Source organism: Panulirus ornatus, chromosome 46 (assembly GCF_036320965.1).
Source record: "Panulirus ornatus isolate Po-2019 chromosome 46, ASM3632096v1, whole genome shotgun sequence".
Classification (NCBI taxonomy): Eukaryota; Metazoa; Arthropoda; class Malacostraca; order Decapoda; family Palinuridae; genus Panulirus; species Panulirus ornatus.
In genome coordinates this window covers 32722232-32743347 of record NC_092269.1, presented here as the reverse complement: position 1 = coordinate 32743347, position 21116 = coordinate 32722232, and the positions used below count along the sequence as shown (strand labels likewise).

Sequence of the window (21116 nt, the reverse complement as noted above, 5' to 3'; positions counted from 1 at the left end):
CTAAGTGAAAAATTCCACCAAAACTTAGAGCAGCTGGACATCATGTACCAGTGGTGGACAACTTGCAGCCCATTAGGTTTAGAGTACAGCCCATGAAACACATCGTGATACAGTGGGTGACTTGCTGTTGTTGGGGTGGACTATGAAGGGTCATGGGAAACCAGGGAAAGTTCTGTAGGGCTTGTCTGTGGACTGGTGGTTTGGATTTGTTGCCTTACTCATGACACCTAGTGAGTTTGGTGCTACCTCACTAACATGGGAAAAATTTGATTAGTATAAAGTATATGGACTGAACCAGGGCATATGAAATGTCTGGGGTAAACCATGGTAACGTCTGTGGGGCCTGGATGTGGATAGGGAGTTGTGGTTTCAGTGTATTACACATGACAGCTTGAGACTGAGGGTGAATGAATGTGGCCTTTTATGTCTGTTTTCCTACTGCTACCTCACTGACACAAGGGGTAACGATGCTGTTTCCTGTAGGACTGGGTAGCGCCAGGAATGCATGAAGACAAGCAAGTATGAATATGTACATGTGTATATATGTATGTGCGTTTATAATGATATGTATATATGTATGTATACATTCCTATGAGTCCGTGGGGAAAATGAAACACGATAAGTTCCCAAGTGCACTTTCGTGTCATAATCACATCATCAGGGGAGACACAAGAGAGAAATATAAGTCAGTTGATATACAACGAAGAGACGTAGGTAGGATGCCATATGGTAAACATTCGATTGCCCTTTCTAACATGTTTGTATACATGTATATATTTTTTTTTTTTTATACTTTTCGACATTTCCACATTCGTGAGGTAGCTTTAAGAACAGAGGACTGAACCTTTGAGGGAAATCCTCACTTGGCCTCCTTCTCTGTTGCTTCTTTTGGAAAATTAAAAATGAGAGGGGAGGATTTCCAGCCCCCGCTCCCTCCCCTTTTAGTCGCCTTCTACGACACGCAGGGAATACATGGGAAGTATCCTTTCTCCCCTATCCCAGAGATATGTGTATATGTATACGCATATATATGTATATACAACAGGTTCCCAACTTAGGTCTCTTTTTTCTTTTCTTTTTTTTGTGAGGCCATTGAAATTTCTCAACAGCTTTCAAAAGATATAATTTCTGAGACAAAAGGTGACAGCTCTCCCACTGGAATGAGTTACATGTTTTATTTCATTTTAGAAAAACTGAAGTATGTTTCCTTATATTTTACACTGGATACATCAAAACTGTGATCTGTTTACTGGACGTAGTGCATGTTGTATTCCTAACTTTAAAATAGTTCGTTTTGAGATATTCATAGCACAATCCATTGTATATTTAGAAAGCATTGTTAAGCCTGAGTGGTTTTGCTTTGTTTTCTGTATTCAGCAACCCTAGTTCTTCAGTTATTCTAGTTTCCTTGTTTCAGGAAAAACTTGACCTTGAACATACTGTTATATTTTGAATAGGGTTGCAGTAGCCTTGCAAAATTGTAAATACATCATAGAAAAAAGGTTGAGAATGACATACATGAAATTTTTGATTAGCAGACAGCAATGATGCATGTTTTAATGAATAAATGAAAGAATCCTGATTGCTGCTCCAGAGTGCCTGTGGCCACTGTGTAATGTACGGTACTTATATTTCATGAAAAGTACTACACATCAAAAGTGGCAAGTTGTTAATTATGCATAATGAGGAATATGCTGTTGTCTAAGAAATGTAGAACAGGTAAAGTTGAAAATACTTCTTGTCTCAAAAGATTTTTCATTCAATGCAGCGTATGTCAGTAATTACTTAGAACAGCTTATTCATTTGTTGCATGTTGCAGTATTTGCATATTGAATCACAGTATAATAGGTTCTGAATAAAGATATTTATGTAATTTTGATATTGGATATGCACATAACAAAGACACAAACACTCGGTAAAAGAAGTAATGTGGAAATGCACAGGAAAAGGAAAAAACTTTGAGTGAGGGAAGCTTTCAATCATATATTATTATTTTAATCTTATTACTTGAAGTTCACTCATTGACTACTGTGTCCCTAGATTTACATTTCTTGGCAAGGGTCTTTATATACATCTTACTCATCAGAATTGTCTTCTTCCCCTATGAAAGTTATTCCCCCATGTTGATAAATCACATTTCCATAACTATTGCTAATAGCCACATTGTTGTGGTTGTGTAGGTTTGTTCTGTCCACTTTCACTGATCCCTTAAAAGGGCTTGGCAGAGCATCGAGAAAATCTTTCACCAGCCTCTCATCATTTCTGATAATTGATGATGACTGAAGTTCTTTGGCTTCTTGTATTGTAGTTGGAGTAGAAGTGGCATGTGGAGTAATGCTTACTGATACAGTAGATTGTATATCAGGAATCTCTCTCTTATCAGACTGTTTGACAAGCAAATAATCTTTTGATTCTGACTGATAAGGTATTTGAGAAGCAAATACTGAAGGTTGATGGAAGATTGGTGTAAGAGTTGGTCGTGATTTTTCAGGCCAAAAAGTTGAACTGTGACTTGCTGGTATAGGTAAAAATGGCTCTTTATAATCTGAGGTGAATTGGTGTGTATTTTGAAGCGTTTCACCTCTGGATTCAGATTGAATATACCTTTTTTCTGCTGCTGTTGTAGGTTCATGCACTTGGCCAATTGTAGGTGTATCAAAAAATTTATGTTGAAAAGGTTGTAGTTTATGATCTTGAGGACTGGATTCCAGGTTGTGTGGTGGAGACTTTTCCTTTATCCTAGTTGGAAAATGGCCCTGGGATGATGAAGACTTTTCTTTTTTCTGAATAGGCAAATGGTCCTGAAGTAATAGTTGACTTTGTTGCCCAAGACTTTCATTTAGTAATGTTGATGGTGGAGACGAGTTTTGTAGACTTAAATACAGGTCACTTTGGATGGTTTGTGTTGGAGACAAGTGCAGAGGTCCTTGTGTTGAAAACTGGTATTGTGACTGTTTTGACAAAATTTGTTTTCTTGTTGCTGAAGGTGAATTAGTTTGTCTTTGTGACTGCAGATATTGTGACTTTGTAGGAGGAGGAAATTTCTGTTGTTTTACTGGCAAATATACATCCTGTTTTGTTGGTAGTGGTTGGCCCTGTATTATTGGTGTCAGAGGAAATTCATGTGACTGTGCTGGTGGAGGCAACTCTTGTGATCTTGTTGACATAGTTGTAAATTCTGGTGCTGGAGGAAAGCCCGGTAGTCCTTGTGACTGAGGTAACTTTTGTGATCTATGTGTCAGAAGTAAGAATTCCAGGGCTTCTGCTTCACTGGGGTGAAAACTTACTTCACTTGTTGGTTTCTTAGATAACAAAGGCCGAGTTGGAGCCATCTGATCAGGCAGTTCTAAAGGAATTAGCATTTCTAAAGGTTTATCTTGAATGGGTCTCCATGGCTGTTGATCCGGAGGAATCCTCTGAATTAACATAGGTTTATGTCTCAGTCCGTGAGCTAAGCCCTGTGGGTACAAAGGTTTGAGGAGAATTTGTTGCTGAGAATTTGTTTTTGATGTAACTGAGACTTCTGCAGCATTGTTAGCTCCGGTTATATCAGAATTAAGACTCTCATTAACTAAGTGTTTCTGAAGGGAGGGACCAGGAACTGTGTGGAAAGGATCAGGCTGTAAATCTTTGGGTTCATTGTTAATATCTTCAGAATCACTATTTTCAGTATTTGCTCCATTATTTGACTCTTTTAAAGGGAATATTAAACCACTTGTGGGATTAAATTGGGGCAAGACATCTTTAGTGTTATTCTCAGCAGCTGTCTCTCTTAGTTTAGTTAACTCAAACCTTAAGCCATTAGCTGGGTTGAACTGAGGTAGGATGCCCTGTGAACTCTCTGTTTCCATTGGATGGTTATTTGAAGAAGATGGATGATTTAAATGAAGGTTCCATGGAAAGCCAGGATCTAAGAGATGAGGGAATGAAGTTTGTTGAACAGGTAACCTATGAGATTTATGTTGAGGATGAGTAGGATGTTCTTTAGCTTTCTTAGGAAATGTCTGGTTACCTGCAGGTAGTATTATTGCTTCTTTTTGCCCATCTTTTTGATGCAGATACTTAATTTCCTTTGGTACTTCTAGAGGTGAACTAGTCATACTAGGATCTCCAGTTATTTGTGGCTCAAAAGTAACCATACCTGCTCTTGTTGGCTTAGGATGAACATAACCCCTCCATGTCAAATGTGAAGACAGATAACTTTGTTGTGGAGGAGGATTTGTTTCTTTTACAGGTGATGTGGAGGTATCATTTATGAGAAGCTTTGAAGGTAGTAGATTGTCACTTTTAGTTAGGCTTTGAGAAAAAGTGACATTATTTTTTGAGAAGGAACTTTCATCACCTCCTTTGGTTGATGGTGAAGAGGTATTGTATTCTGCATGTGGAGAGACAGACAAGCTTGGTAGTAATAGAGTGACATCTGTTGCAGTGTGCAAATGAGTTGTGTTATTATCATTAGGTACTGAAGTGAGAGTTTTCTCAGTTGGATACTGACTTGTAGCAGTATTATCATGAGGTAAGGGATCATGATTATGCTTTGGAATATCATCCATGATGTCACTTCCATACTCTTCAACTTTTAGTGGTGACAGAGTAGTTACATCTGTCACTTCAGTTAAATTCTGAGATTTGTCTGCAGGAGGATGATTTAGATATTTACTTTCACAACAATCTTTCTGAGAAACACTGTTAGAAACCTGTCCATTAGCAAAGTTCAAAAATTCTTCCAGGCTTTTTTCCTCAAGCTTTCCATCAAAAGTTCCATTCATGTGATATAAGTCCTCATTATTGTTAGTTGTTAGTGATGATACCTCAGCATACTTTTGGGTCTTAACAATTAACTGAACTGGCTTCATGGTGAATGGCCATGTTGGAGAGGTTCTAGATGTGGTACTTGTATCAGTTGTATAAGTTGTGAAGGCATTCTTCAAGTCATCTACTGTACTGTTGTTTGAAACTTCTGGTTTGCTTGTGGTAGTTTTAGTAATTGGCAAGAAGCTGGTGATGTTCTTAGTCATTATTTTGGTTCTTTCTGTTGTTAAGGGACTAGGAGAGGTAATGCCAAATATAGGTGCTGTAGTGCCATGTTTACTTTCTGTGGGTAATGTTGCACTGGGTATGCCTATAGTAGTTGTCAATGTTGTGCTAGGTATAGCTGATAAGTTCGCAGTTGATACTGCTTTCTCTGTAGTTGTCATTGAATTGGTAAATGTGATTGTTGCATTTGTAAATGGTGTTCTTCCTGTTGTAAATGTTTCAGTATTATTTGGAAATAATGGGCTGAATGTTGAATCTGCAATACTCTTGTCAGGTTGTGGTAACAGGACTTGTCCTGAGTCAAATCGCTCATTGCCATGCACTGGTCTGCTTGGTGCTTGGGTGGTTTGGGGCCACTGTTGGTGATACCTGGGAACAAAGGTTTACAATGGATTAGAAAAAAAGCACAAACCATGTATTTTTTGTAACAAGTACTAGATTGCTTTGTTTATTAGCTGTTTTGTGTATCAGATTGAGAAATGTGGAACTAGGTATGGCAGAGAATGAACATAGGAGGTGATGCTGGACTGTTAAAGTAATATGAATCCAGTAAGACTTTCTTTGTATATCAGATTGATGAGACAGAGTGGTATTTTTAAATTTTCAAGTTAGGTAAATCTAGATTCCAGTGCACTATATAAAGAAAGAGAAAATGAAGGTAGAGGTGCTATTTCAAATGAACTTGAAGGGAATTTTGAATGTAAAAAAAAGTTATTGCATTGGGTATTGTGAGTTGATGAGTACGCTAATAAAGGAAGTTTGAGTCACTGGAAGACTGATGACCCTGGATAGAAAAATAAGGAAAATAGAATGCTTAGGATGTGTATAATACCAAATAATATTGCAAAGGCTGTACTATTCCCAGCACAAAAAGAAAGACTTGTTTGATTATTTTGGACTAAATGCACATATAGAATTTACAAGTTTTGGTATCAACGATGTGTCTTTGTTCATTTGGTTCATGCCTTCATTATTATTGATATGATTTATTCATTATTGTTCACCTTTTCCCACATTAGTGAGAAAGCACCAGGAACAGATGAAGGAAAGGCACCCCTTCACTCACATTCATTCTTTAGTTATATGCAATACACCAAAACCACAGCCCCCAACTACAACCAGGTCAGACAGATCTTTTCATGGTTTCCCCCAGCAGCTTCATATGCCCAGGTTCAGTCCAGTGACAGCACACTATCCCATGTATACCACATTACTCCAATTCACTCCATCTTGTGCTAGCTTTTCATCCTGCATGTTCAGGCCATGAGTAATCAAAATCTTTTCCATTCCATTCTTCCATCTCCACTTCTGACACATTCTTTTTTTTAAGCTCTCTTCACATATTCTAGTCATATGTTCAAGTCACTTCAGCATTACATACTGATTATTAATGAATGATAATGTAAGATTGCGACTAGGTTTAGAATATGAGTACATATTGCTCGTGTTTTTTCTTTAAAGCCTTGCAAGTAAATATACTGCTAGTTGTCTTTTTGTCATGAAGCTTTGTTATTGAATCTGTGTTTATTAACTGAGGCATTGTATTGAATAGGTGAAAATCAGAATTTGATATAGTGATTGTAGTAGTAGTGAACACTAAAGATCATGAAATAATCTTAGAACAACAGAATAAATCAGTAAGATACTACCTTTGCTTTGGATTCCATTAGTTGTAAAATTATATTCATACCATCATTCAAAACACAATCTGAACTTGTAGCACTGCCACTTTTGTTGTTGAGTTAGTGAGTTTCAATGCATCTAGATTTTCAGTGATACACAGTATTTCAGAACAAATGTCCAGGCCCAAGCTTACCTGTTACCATAATAGTGCCAGTACCATGCTTGTTGGTGTCTCCTGTTAGGAAGTTGAGCATGATGATACTGTGGCTTTTGAATAAGGTGTGCCTGATGTGACTTGATAGGTTGTTGATTAGCATGATGTACTGGCTTCCTTGATTTTATAGGCTGTTGATTGGTATGGTACTGAGACTGTTGTGACCTAATGGACTGCTGAGTAAGGTGACGTGTGGGCTGTTGTGACCTGGTGGGCTGTTGATTAAGGTGCTGCGTGGGTTGTTGTGACCAGATAGGTTGTTGAGCAGGATAGTCTGTAGCTTGCTGAGACCTGGTAGGCTGTTTACTTGGATAATTTGTGTGTTGCTGTGACATGAGGAGCTGTTGAGGTAGGTAATGTCTTTGCTGCTGTGATATAATAGGCTGGTGAGAAGAGTGATGTGTGGGTAGCTGTGATCTAATGGGCAGCTGTGATCTGATAGGCTGCAGAGTAGATTGTTGTGTGGGCTTCTGTGATGTATGGTGATGCTGTGATCTGACTGGTGGTTGAGTAGAGTAATGTGTGGGCTTCTGTGATGTAACATGTTGCATAGTGGAATGATTTATAGATTGCTGTGATCTTGTAATCTGTTGGAAGGGGTGATGTGCATGTTGTCTTGGCCAGCTGTGCTCTTCAATGGGGTCATATGCTGGCTGTTGGGGCTCTACAGGCCTGTGAGTTGTGTTATGTATGGGTTCCTGTGGTGCAAGAGGCTTTAGAGTGAGATGATGTACATGGCGATGTAATCCAGCAGGTTGTGTAGTGGGATGCTTTGTGGGTTGCCATGAATTAATTGGCTGCTGAGTGGAGTGGGTTGCTGGATACAACTTGCGTTGTTGTTGGGAGTAGTATGGTGTTCGGTACCTCTGGATGGGGAATTTAGATGATTGCACAGATTCATGTGACTTAACTGGTTGGTTGAGGGGATTGTGTAAAGTCTGATAACTTCTGTCTGGGGAAGGATAGGTGTATTGTGGAAATTTCTGTCTCCAGTTGTGGGTTTGTGATGGGTATTGGTAGAGCCGCTGTGCTTCTGTTAAAGTCAGAAGCACATTTGCTACTAACATTAGCATACCCACAGACCTTTGGTAACCTGTGAAGACAAGACATTGTTTTTAAACAGAAAATTAGGCTGTATTGATTTTATATAAGATATTAATGGAATTGTTAGGCATGCAAATTTTTTATCTTTTAAGGCAACAAAAGCATGAAGTCATGATAAACTTTATTGCTGGATTAAAAAAAGAATATTTCAGAATCTGTGGAGCACTGCTATAGATAAATGGTATTCATTCCTAAAATTAATGTGGTGAGGATTGTAGAGACAATAGGAATATAGAAATAAATACAATGTTTAGTATCATGAACTGCTTATCTACCAGTATTCTTTTTTCTTTGATAAATGGAATTTTACCATGGAGAAGGTTCTCAGTACAAATTTTTGTTTAAAGTTATGAATTTTTTTTGTTTCTTAAATATTTTTAGATTTGTATGAGAAATATGAACATGTTAAGGTTTGGTAGTCAGCTTCATCCTCATCTTGCTTGTGCCACAGAAGCTTGTAAAGGAGAAATAAACCTTTGTGTTCACCCATGGACTTTTTGAAGGTTCCAGTCAGACAAAAGTCCTCTTGGAGTCTAGACCTTGTATTACATTTACATTAAATATATAATTCACAGCAACAAAATGTCAAGCATCTGTCAGTGGCCACATTTCTGTTCATCATTCATAGCAACAGAAACTGCCAAGCATCTGCTAGTGACCAGGATTCTGTTTTCATTCACAGTAACTGAAATGTTTTTAAGTACTTAAAGCATCTGCTAATGACCACAGTTCTGTTCTTCATTCACATAAACTGTCAAGTTAGTGACTATGATTGTATTCCTCATTCACAGTAACAAACTGTCCTGTCAAGCATTTACTAATGACCAGGATTCTTTTCTTCATTTATGGTAAACTGTCAAGGAACTGCCAGTAAATGAGATACTGTTCTTCATTCACTGCAGCAAAAACTCAAACATCTGCCAATTTTACCTGCAGTGTAACTGGAAATCGCATACTTTTTCAATAAAATATGACAACTTATTTAATTTCCATGAGCAAATTGGATATCATTTTGTGATAAATGCATAGCTATTCCTTTGAGGCGAACTTCAGAAAAGCTTCTTTTAATCCTTTCTAGTTCAGGTCAAAGGCCAGGCAATCACACCTTGGGGTTTTACCGTTGTTCTCAAAACGTTTTAACAGTAATTGATGAAACAATTCTAACTGCAGAGCTCTTCCAACCTAACAGTCCTAACTTATAAAGGATCTTCCAACCTAGAGTACTCCTTACTTAATGGTTCTTCCAGCCTAACATAACACCAATGTAACAATGTTTCCTCCAGCCTAACTTAATCATAACAAAAAGGAATTACTGACTAGCAAGTCCAAAAAAAAATCGCTTGTCTATCAGTATGGAACAATGTGTTGTTCTGTTCATGTATGGAAGTATTGTGTGACTCACGTGTGGAACATTGTGTTGTACTGTGGTTCAGGCACGACCATTGCGTTGAACAACGGTTCAGTATGGAACAGTGTTGTGCTGTCATTCAAGTACAGAACATTATGTTGTGATTTGGTTCATTTATGGAACATTGTGTTGTGCTGTGGTTCAGTTATGGAACATGGTTTTGTGCAGTGGTTCAGTTATACAATATTGTGCTGTCTGCGCTTCAGGTATGGAACATTATCTTATGCTATTGTTCAGTTAATAAGGCTTCTCTTGCTATAACACACTTTTGGAAGTCTGTTCAGTGTCTTCCGGTTGTGGGAATATTTACTTCAGTTTGATATTCCTAGGATCGTTGATTCATGCCGTTAGGTTGGTCCAACTATACTCCACTGTGAACATCTAATGGTACTCTTAATTACAGTCAAGTACGCTTATGTAACACAATAATTTGTCGCTGTTTCTGTTACATTATGAATATATCTTTTTGTATGATAGCCCGATTATTTGTGAAATTTGATTTTTGTGGGGAAATTTTAGGTAGCAGTCCTCTTTATAAAGAAGTGTTGATGAACAATCTTGCACTGTACATGTTAGCGATTTGTAAGTCATACTGCTTATGCCCCCAATTTAGAATTTTATATCTTTTACTCTCGTTCATGGTACACCTGCCCTTATTTCGTTTTCACGCGCGCTTCATTTTGTTTTTGTTTTTTATTTCAAAGGTTGATAGAGACTGTATTCATCTCCTGTAATCTGCTTTCTTTGACCATTTACATAATAAGACCACTGATACTCCATCACGCCCTATTAGATATAGAATTGAAATTCCATAATTATGAAATGTTTCGTCAGTCGCCATGACTTCTTAAACTTTTTTCCATTGATAATTCCGTTAGTTTGAACCATACTACATATCTGGTTGTAATTTTGTAATAAGAAAATACAACTCAAATTCAGATAGTCTTTATCGATAGACTATAATATTTTTATACTGATCAGTGATTAGTAATGATCATGGTCTTTATCGACAGACTGTGATATCTTTAAATTGATCAGTGACTAGTATTGAGCACGGTCTTTATCGACAGACTGTGATATCTTTATATTGATCAGTGATTAGTATTGAGCACGGTCTTTATCGACAGACTATAATATCGTTATATTGATCAGTGATTAGTATTGAGCATGGTCTTTATCGACAGACTATAATATCGTTATATTGATCAGTAATTAGTAATGAACGTGGCTTACCTGCCATTGTTGTACTGTGGTGTACATGGGGTAAGACGAGCTACGTCAGTGGATAAGCTGACGCGTCCGCAGGTCCTTTCGATTCCAGGACCTTCCTTGATCTCCCTCCACTGCTCTCGACCTGTCATGACCGTATCCGCCAGGAGTTGCCATGTTTATGAAAGACATGACAAACGCACTATATTTCAAATTTTGATTTGACCCGGTTCATATTACGTAAGAAAAGAACGTTCACTCCCGTTTCACTTTCTCTTCTGTTTATCTGTTAGTTATTATAGAAAAAATGTTTTGAATTTTCAGCAGGCAACGGGTATGGCGTAGTCTAAGCCAAGCTAAAAATAAATGGTGTCCTTTATGGAAAGTTTTCCGAATAGGATAAAAATGCAAATATTTTGTAGGGGATTTCTGGCGTCTCTTTCTTTGAGTTCTGTATTCCTCATCCACCATCATGGTTAGTTTTGTTTCCTTACTGTTGATGAACCGTTCACCTGCACCCAAAATTGTATGAACATGCGAGGAAAATGAATGGACCCCGAAACAAAGTCGTTTACCATATATTTTTACGCTGCAGCTTGTCAATAAACGATCTTCCTGTAGCAGTAGCATCTATTCTCATTTTGAAATACATAATATTGATTTTTATGATTTTTATCCAAAATAAATTGACACTTTAGCTATGAAACTGGTAGCAAACTATTTTTTTTCTTAGTATATTGTAGTAATCTGCTCCGTTAGTCATATTACATGTGCTTTTACTTGTATTTTCACTGTACCCGTCTTGCATTGTTTACACAGTATTTCTCAGTGAGGATAGTGTTTAAATATCTTGACGACTGGAGAACTGTGGTAGGGTTTGACATTAGGTAGAACTCGAGCAGATTTGTAAACTGTCGTGTGGATTTAAGGCTTAATTTCTCCGATTTTGCGTCGCATTTATTAGTATAAGTGAAATATAGAGACAGAAATGATAGCTGGAGGCTTCGCTAATGTATATATCAATATGTTAATCATGCAGAACGTTTAACACAGTCATTAGTGATTTCAGTGGCGTCGCAGACTGACGAAAGTATTGTTTACTTTTCATAATTTATAGTCTGTCTAAAGCTTTTCCAAACATTTCATAACGTAATCAGATCTGAAAAAATCATAATTATAATTATTCTATCTTGACTGGCAGTTGCAGAGATTCCCTTATCAGGAAAGGAAGCACAAACGCTGGCAGTTGTAGAGATTCCACATGAGGAAAGGAAGCTCAAATTATCCCTCAATCTCTTCATCTCATCTCCGTACCTTCGTCCCTGTGTATGTGTGACCTACTCCTAAAGGTATTATTGGTCCTGTACCTATGGGAGTAAATAAGGTCACCTGTAGTCAGGTCGTGACCTCGGACCTCACTTGGCCACACCCATATATCCATTGATACTTGGTGTTGATGTCCCCTTATATATATATATATATATATATATATATATATATATATATATATATATATATATATATATATATTGTATAATAATCACTATTATTATGGTATAGAAGTTTACATTCCTTTCATATGGTTCACGCGTTACGATTTTATATTTGGTTTGCAAATGTTTTGTCGATAAACTGACAAATATACGGCACCCTGCATGCTTCAACAAACAAGTGTTAACAGTGATTTTGACTGAAAATTAAGGAAAGCTTCAGATTGATGTCAAGATGATAAAGCTTTCAGAGTTACCCCAAACAGGTGCGGTTTTACCTTGGGTTATCTTTCCCTTTGTTTTTTTTTTTTAGGTGTTGTGGCGGTATTTACCACCGTCCCTTAATTACTCTGTTAGTGTATAATTACCAACATTAGGACAGAACCAACGTAATTGATGTCTTCAGACATTAACTGTTGTATGACTGCCTCAAAGAAATATTTCATGCTTTCTGCTTTCCCTTGTAGCTGTGAATTCAGATAGTGGGATAACATCCTCGACACAAGTCATACTTTCATTAGCTTATGCGTACTACAGTTGTTTGTTTTCTGGTTGGGTAGCTGTCTCGTTCACTGTGATCATGGGCAGAGATCTTGACCTATGGGAAACCTCTCTCTCTCTCTCTCTCTCTCCTCTCGTGATGTAATTAGTTATTTTATACTGAGACTTTGGCCCAGGTCTAGTTACACAGGAATTTCAGTTCACTTTGAAACGAATGAAAAATATCAGGTATGTGAGTTCTTGGACTATAGAAACAAAGGAAACTTGTTTCACTAGTGCTATGCCAAGTGGCATCCACCTCTGCAAATCTAAAACATGACAAGTCATTATGGCTGCAGTTTACTGAAATTGTTCAAGAATGCACATATCTGTGTCATCGGCATTGTTTCTGTTGTGGATGAGAGGGCTTGGGATGCGAGTCAGTTGTTCGCTGATGATAAGAGCGGTGGCGGCTGATTCAGGTGAGAAACTGCAGAAGCTGGTGACTGAGTTTAGTAAAGTGTGTGAAAGAAGAAAGCTGAGAGTAAATGTGAATAAGAGCAAGGTTATTAGGTACAGTAGGGTTGAGGGATAAGTCAATTGGGAGGTAAGTTTGAATGGAGAAAAACTGGAGGAAGTGAAGTGTTTAGATATCTGGGAGTGGATTTAATAGCGGATGGAACCATGGAAGCAGAAGTGAGTCACTGGGTGAGGGAGAGGGCGAAGGTTCTGGGAGCGTTGAAGAATGTGTGGAAGATGAGAACATTATCTCAGATTCCAACAATGTTATATGGCTGTGCAGAGGAGGGTGGATGTGTTGGAAATGAGATATTTGTGGACAATGTGTGGTGCGAGGTGGTTTGATCGAGTAAGTAATGAAAGGGTAAGAGAGATGTGTGGTAATAAAATGAGTGTGGTTGAGAGCAGAAGAGGGTGTATTGAAATGGTTTGGTCACATGGAGAGAATAAGTGAGGAAAGATTGACAAAGAGGATATATGTCTCAGAGATGGAGGGAACAAAGAGAAGTGGGAGACCAAATTGGAGGTGAAAGGATGGAGCAAAAAAGATTTTGAGTGATCGGGGCCTGAACATGCAGGAGGGTGAAAGGCATGCAAGGAATAGAGTGAATTGGAACGATGTGGTATACCGGGGTCAATGTGCTGTCAATGGATTGAACCAGGGCATGTGAAGTGTCTGGGGTAAACCATGAAAAGTTCTGTGGGGCCTGGGCGTGGAAAGGGAGCTGTGATTTCGGTGCATTACACACGACAGCTAGAGACTGAGCGTGAACGAAGATTTCTACACTTGAGGGTGGACTACGACGAACTTTTTGTCGTGCAACTTTTTTAATTAACTTTAGCTGGCCACATTGTTTCATTATCTAGGGAACATTTCTGCTGTGTGTTTCGGTATGGGTAATTTCATTGCTCATTGCTGCCCATAGTGATGTTTATGACACAGGGTTTTCCATTTATGCTTACAGGTGGGAGATGTGGTGTCCAGGAACGTGTTGGTGAGCAGTGATGACCTGGCTGGGTCTATCATAACAGAGGTGAGAAGCAGCACTTTTGTAAATGTCAATCATTTTCTTCTTGTATACAAGCATTTCTTGTACCTCCAACTCAGGTGACATAGCCATTTGGTGCAATTTATGACTTATGCGGGTCATTGTCATTGCTAAAACACCTGGTTTGTGTTGGGGTGTGTGTGTGTGTGTTGTATGACAGAAAACAAAGTATTAAATTATGGGACTCAGATACTGATTAGAAAAAATCTACATTGCTATCACTGGGTATGTTTCATGTTTTCATGGATTATTTTAAGGGGAAAGAACCATTGATGTTGCATAGGAAAGATGGTGTGAAGTGAATTACATTGAAATTATATAATGAAACATCTGTCTGTTCACAAACATATCCGTGTAAACTACCAGCATCCACTGCTTCATTGTTTAGTTTATTCCAACCATCCACCAGTGTTACAATAAACCAACCTTTCTATAAAACTTTTTGCCCACATTTTTGTTAAAGCTTCTTTGTTTTTCTGGTGCTGCATTCTCATGGCGAGTTGTTCCCAGTCAGTATCATCTGGCCGATTTAGAAACATGAAGGCTGTTATCAGGGCCATCCCTATCCTTTCCTCCATGGAGGACAGTATCGTAACCCTCAGCCTCTCATTGTAGCTCAGTTCTCTTACTTCAGGTGCCACCTCAGTTGCTCTTCTCTATTATTTCAAGCAGATCTCCTTTAGGTGCGGTGACCAGACTTGGGAGACATAATCGTTTTGGTATAATAGATGTAGTAAATGATTTACAAACATGAAAAAGATTCCTATATTCGCCAGTAGACCGTTGCGTCTTCCACAAAGTTACTAACGTTTATTTCAAGCAATAAATCAGGCACAACGTCAACCCTGAGATAGTTTTCACATGCAAAATCATGTAATTTATTTCCTGTCAGATAATCATCACAAAGAAGCTTTCTTTCACTGTAGCCCATCCTCATCCCTTGCACTTCGACTGAATTTGGATCATCCATATATTTGTCCTGTTTTAGGCTGATGCAGTCATCATCATTCTTCATTTCCCTCATGATCTGGGCATTGTCCACACTGATGTTTAGTTACAATTCCATTCCATTATGCTAGTAGTAAGGTAATATTGTGATTTTAGATATCAGTAGGAATGTGTTCCTTTGAAAACATTACATACAGCATTAACCCTTCATCTGCCCCCCTTTATTTTGTGATGAACCTTTAGCCCTGCTGCCATCATCACAAGATGAATGAATGTTTCCCAGCTTTGGTTAAAATCCCTGCAATGTTTGCTTCTGTCTTATTCATAACTGTCACTAGCAGTATTTCACAACAGCTAGACAAAAAGATCATCTACCCATGGGATGTCAAAATTGAGTATATATATGTGGCGTTGGCACTCGCTATGGTACTTTTAGTGCCATTAAAATAATTTGGTCATTTAGTCATGTTAACTATGTAAAAGATAAGTGATAGTAGGTAACACATATGTAGTATGAAATCTTGCCTTGACATCATGAATAGTGTAATATTATTATATGTATACAGACGGCAGTCATGCCCGAGAAAAAACAGTTATTGTGTACTTACAAGGATGAGGAGCATCCATGTACCAGCATAAGCATAAGGATGAGAGGCATCAATGTGCCAGCATAGGCCCTCTTCTGACAGGCTCTATGCATTTGCTTCACTCCATATATATGGTTAGAGAGTCAAATGAGAGAAAAACCAGATGGGTAAATAATCCTTATAATCTTGGATCTTTATTTTGAATGAATGTAATACATATACAATTTTTTCCCATCTAAAAACATACAGTGGTGGTTGAATATAATGTAGATTTTCAAACTAAGTAAAACAAGAAATCACAGGAGACCAGATAATGATTTTATCCTCTAAGCATTTATACTGTGTGCTGCTTTACCATTTTAATTTTCATAAAGCAATATCTAAATCACCACAATCTTCATTTGCCCAGACTGAGGTAAAAACTATTTGTACAATCGCTTTACAACATAATATATATAATTTCAGGAAGTATATAAAATTTAGTATATAAAACCACTAAAAAATGATCATTCTTGTATAGAAAAGGAAAATAAAGTTTAGAAATACACTTATAATGTATATCCACCAAGAGTATGCACCTACTATTGTAACATTCTTCAAATTTTTGGCAACATATTAGTGGATATACAACTGATGGTAATTTTCAACGTATAAACAGCTTCAGAAATTGAATGCATAAAGCACATTTACTTGACAAATGTTGGAGAAGTGAAATGATCTGTATTAATAGAGATAAATTATGTACAAATGAAAATATCACCAATCTTAGTTACTTGGAATCAGCAGTAAGAAAAAAAAATCTGAGGCAGGAATGCAAAAAAAGAATCTTTGTGAATCACCTCTTGTGCCACAGACAGACCCCTAAATCATGTTTTTGTCTCACTTATTTGAACTGCAGTGAATCCATCAATATCACAAGTACTATGAGTAAATGTACAAGAAAAATAAATAAAACTGATTCAAATACCCCTGCAGGTCAAATACTCTTACAAAAGTGGCTGATTTCAATAAACAAATGATTAGTGATACCAAGACTGATACCAAGACTAATATGTTCTGCATGCAAGTTTCTTCTAAATTATTCAGAAATGGGAATTTTATCTTCAGTCTAAAGCATATCACTGAACACATAACATATTCACAACTTCAACAACTGAAGAAAGTAGACAGGTGAATGAAACGTATACGTTTGGGTGAAACCTTCAGAAATGACAGTGCAAAATACAGCTGGTTTGTGTAGTAAATATAGCCATCAACATAAGCTTCCTCTATGGGAATCAAAAGGTATGCTGATTTGGCAATAAAAATGGCTGAACCTTTTACAAATGAATATGAAAAATAATGTACTTGTGTGTATATGTAAACAGTGAGTATCTTGAGGGGGTGATAATGTAGCATAATGGATGAAATTATATATATATAAAAAAAAAGATGCCTTGAGAATGATCATGACATGAGAAACACCAATTCATTGATCAACTAGATCCATATCATATACATTTAAGCAATAATCTCTCTCAATGTCATTTTTACTTGCAGTAACTACAATAGTAGAGTCAAGTTCATTACTTTACATACTCGTACATTCTGGATAGATTAATGTGTTCAGAATAACTTTGCACGTCTTACATTTAAGTATGAACTGTACTTACCTACATCTCAAAAATATTTTCTTAAAAAATGAAATAAATATGTACTTCACTAGAGATTGCCCTAAATATGACATTTAATGCCTAGTTTGGTCTCCACTTACCCCTCCCCCATCTGCCAAGTTGTTAAAGAAAATTCATGATAATGATAATCTACAAATTATTAGTCTACCCTTACTCCCAATTTTTTCTTCCTTTTTTCCAAGATGAGTGACTAAAATCCGGGTACAACTGCAGTTTTTATGTATAACATCTTATGGAACACCACAGCATGAAGTCCATTTCTGTCATGAAATCTTTTTACACTAAGACTTTTAAAATAAGTGAACAAATTCATGCTTCAATTTAGCCAAACTGGAAGTGGAAACCACCAGGGAAGCTTGCACCTGTAAAGCCAGAACCTGGAAATCCACCTTGTTGGAAGCCTGCAGTATGACCACCAAAGCTGTAGCCTCCATGGCCTCCACCAAAGAAGGCCTGGAATATCTGGTTGGGATCAATGTCTGCTGGAAATGATAAAAAAAATTTACATTAAAAGTTGGAAAGCATGCATGTTCCTAAACATGTATCTACCAATTGTTATTACATAATTCTATATTCTGCTGTTAAATGGTCTTTTATCCCTTTGGGTGTTATCAGTGTTAACAAAAGATTTTCCCATCGTCAAGATTTTTGACCAATTTTGAAAAAAAAAGAAATAAAAGTAGCTATTCAAACCCATCAACAGATATTCATATCTTGCTGTAAAGTTAAGACTGAAATCCTGCCATGTAGCAGTTGTTTAAATTAAAGCCACAGCATACTTAAGTGACAAATACATTTAGCTCCTTTTCATTTTCTGCTGCTCTGTTTGGTGAAAATTTTCTTCTAATATCATATTCAAAATATTTATTCTTTATTATTATACATAATCACTGTTTCCTGCGTCAGCGTGGTAGCACCAGGAAACAGACGAAAAATGGCCCATCCACTCATACACGCATATATATATACATAAATGTGTTATTATCATTATTCAAAATTGATCCATGTGGTCTCCTGATTTGTCCGAGAGTGAAAGTTTGGTATTATCATTTAAACCACACAAAAACTTTTTGTTTACAATGAAAAACGTATTTCCATCAAGCAGACACATAAGGTCTTCCCACCTTGGTTTTTTTTTGGGTAACCGAACACAGTTTATTTCTATGGATGATCTATTGCTGCTATTAACTTATGGACACCCATTACCATATCAGACCACAGATATGAATTCAAGGAGTGGTGGGAAAATATGTTATGCATCAATATCATTCTACTGAATCACTGTACCTCATAGGGTGATAGCTCTTAAACTTTAGGATTAAATTAAAAGATATATGTAGAAAATTTTCACCTTTAAGTAAAACTATTTTCATATTCATTATAAACAAATGTATTTTGATAGCAAGGAAATTATTGTAAAATACAGAAAATTTATTCACTGCAAAAACATGCTTAGGTATAATAATGCCAAGCATACTAACCCTCATGTGCAAATCCACCATCAGGATCATTGATGTCTTGGCCTCTGTCATACATTGCTCGTTTCTTTGCATCTGTCAACACAGAATATGCTTCCCCTATTTCCTTGAACTTAATTTCATGTTCATGCTTGTCCTTCTCACTTGCATTAGCATGTCGATCTAAAAGGAAACAGTACAGGAAAAAGCTTAAAAAATCTGAATACCATTTGGTAAGTGATCATAAAATACAGCAGTACCAATTTTGCTTCTTAAATACAAAGTAAACATTTCATCATTTGATTATGTTACCATTATCATCACTCATTACAGGAGTTGCTGGACACAACAGCAAAAGGAACCTTGGAGGCAGATGCAAGTCAAAAGGTGGATCAAGGGGTGAACTTTCTGAAAAGTAATAATGAATGTGTGGAAAGAGAAGTCTTTAACTGTGAAGGAGAAAATGGATGCCAGGCATGGCCTATAGATAGGAATGTGTGGAGGAGGGTTGGTATATTGGAGATGAAATGTTTAAGGACAATAAGTGTTGTGAGGTAGTTTGAATATGTAATAAACAAGTAAGACAGAGGTACATTAATAGGAAGAGTATGAATACGACAGCTGAAGAGGGTGAGCTAAAAAGGTCTGCACATATGGAGACATTGAGTGAGGATAGGTTGACAAAAAAGATATAAGTCAGAAGTGGAGGGGACAATGAGATGGAAGGATGGAGTGAAAAATATTTTGAGCACTTGGGGCATGATCATGCAGGAGACTGAAATATGTGCACAGAAGGGAGTGAATTTTGACTGATGTGCTATCAACAGATGAAATATCTGGGGGAAACCCTGGAAAGGGCTATGGGGTCTGGTTGTGGATATGAGGCTGTGGTTTCACACAGAGAATGGATGCGAGTGATTGAGGCCTTTCTTCACCTGATGATCATGGTGCTGCCTCACTAATGTAGAAAACACTGAACAAATACAAAACAAAGATAAAATAGACATCAGAAGACAGCCAGTTAATCAAAACTACAAGTGCACCTGATTCACAACTTTAAAATCACAGACAGTATACTTTTTTTTATAATGTTCACTGTTTCCTGCCCTCTTGAGGAACAGCTAGGGAAATGACACGGAAGAGCCTCATTTACTCATCTCTACCTCAGCTGTTAAGAAATACGTATTGATGCTATAACCTCCATTCCTGAAACATAAGATACTACAAATTCTGGCACATATACAATACTGTTCAAGGCTCCTTGTAATTGTTATTTATCCTTTCACTGTTGCCAAGTTCCCTGCTTACTGAGGGAAAGCTGACTCCCACACTTCCTCTAATCTCTGCCAGTCTTCTAGATTTTGAAACTTATTAATATTCCTCTTTTTATTCATTTAATCCATGTTAACCTGCAGGAAATTCAATAAAATCACAAAAAATAAGATAGGGTAAAAACAATTTGAGTCCCTGATCCATCAAACTGATTAGTGTATTTTTTGTTTCACGCGCACTTATGATGTATTACCAACAGTTTACATACAGTGTGTCGTGTTACTATCAGTTTACAATGCTGCATGTCTAGCCTAGTTCAATATCATGTTTTTTGTTCCAAACTAACTTATGATGTATCAAAATCAGTATACAATACAGCATGTCATATCATCAATTTACAACACAGCAATATCAATATCACTGGAAACTGGTAGGTTTGTGAACAAAGTCTTATGAGTGTTTCTGATTTTGAATACCTGCATGATCCTACATAAACAGTCACAAAAATGTTATTTTTGAGAAGGTACCTGATCTGTACAATTTCAACAAAGAGAAGTATATTTTCTTTTCCTTAACCCATATTCTAGAGGTCTCTGCTGAAGAAATTTTCAAAGTTTTTCCAGTTTTTAGAGCTGAATTTTCACTTACCTGGATGATGTACCAATGCCATTTTGCGGTAGGACTTTTTTATTTCGTCATCTGAAGCATTCTTGTTAACTCCAAGGATCTTGTAGTAGTCCTTCCTCTTAGACCGTTTCAACTGAATTTTGGCCTCTTGTAGTAAACGTTTATGTTCTGCAGCAAATATAGGATTCGTTATAACCTGCATGCAAAGCTTTCTCATTTTTTTGAGGAAGAGATTTACCAAACAAAAAACTTCCTAATGATTGAATATGTTCTTTAACATTAGGTACAAACTGAAGTGCATGTATGTACAGATGCAAACATACACACATCAGAGCAAACAGATGACATAACATGAAATTAAACAAACAACTTCTGAAAAAGATGTAAAGAAATACTTGAATAGAATAACAGTGGTGCGT

At 37.0% G+C, this 21116-nt stretch overlaps 2 protein-coding genes across 3 annotated transcripts in view; both read right to left on the bottom strand.

Moving 5' to 3' along the window:
• Positions 1–1107: 1107 nt before the first annotated feature.
• On the bottom strand, positions 1108–10769 carry LOC139763194 (uncharacterized). The gene is made up of 3 exons (XM_071688932.1): positions 10620–10769; positions 6854–7967; positions 1108–5406 (listed from the first exon to the last, which is right to left on the bottom strand). The coding sequence occupies exons 1-3, from the start codon at positions 10624–10626 to the stop codon at positions 2076–2078; spliced, it is 4452 nt and encodes a 1483-aa protein (XP_071545033.1). The 5' UTR covers positions 10627–10769; the 3' UTR covers positions 1108–2075.
• Positions 10770–15836: 5067 nt separating this feature from the next.
• The window catches only part of LOC139763189 (uncharacterized), a 64433-nt gene continuing 59153 nt past the window's right edge, over positions 15837–21116 (bottom strand). The window contains exons 9-11 of one of the 2 annotated variants that reach the window (XM_071688930.1): positions 20719–20865; positions 18823–18981; positions 15837–17823 (exon numbers count right to left, since the gene is read on the bottom strand). In XM_071688930.1, coding sequence (XP_071545031.1) covers positions 17663–17823; positions 18823–18981; positions 20719–20865 — 467 coding nt within the window. In that variant the 3' untranslated portion in view covers positions 15837–17662. The remainder of the gene's footprint in view (positions 17824–18822; positions 18982–20718; positions 20866–21116) is intronic. The other variant, XM_071688931.1, reaches the window with a different exon arrangement.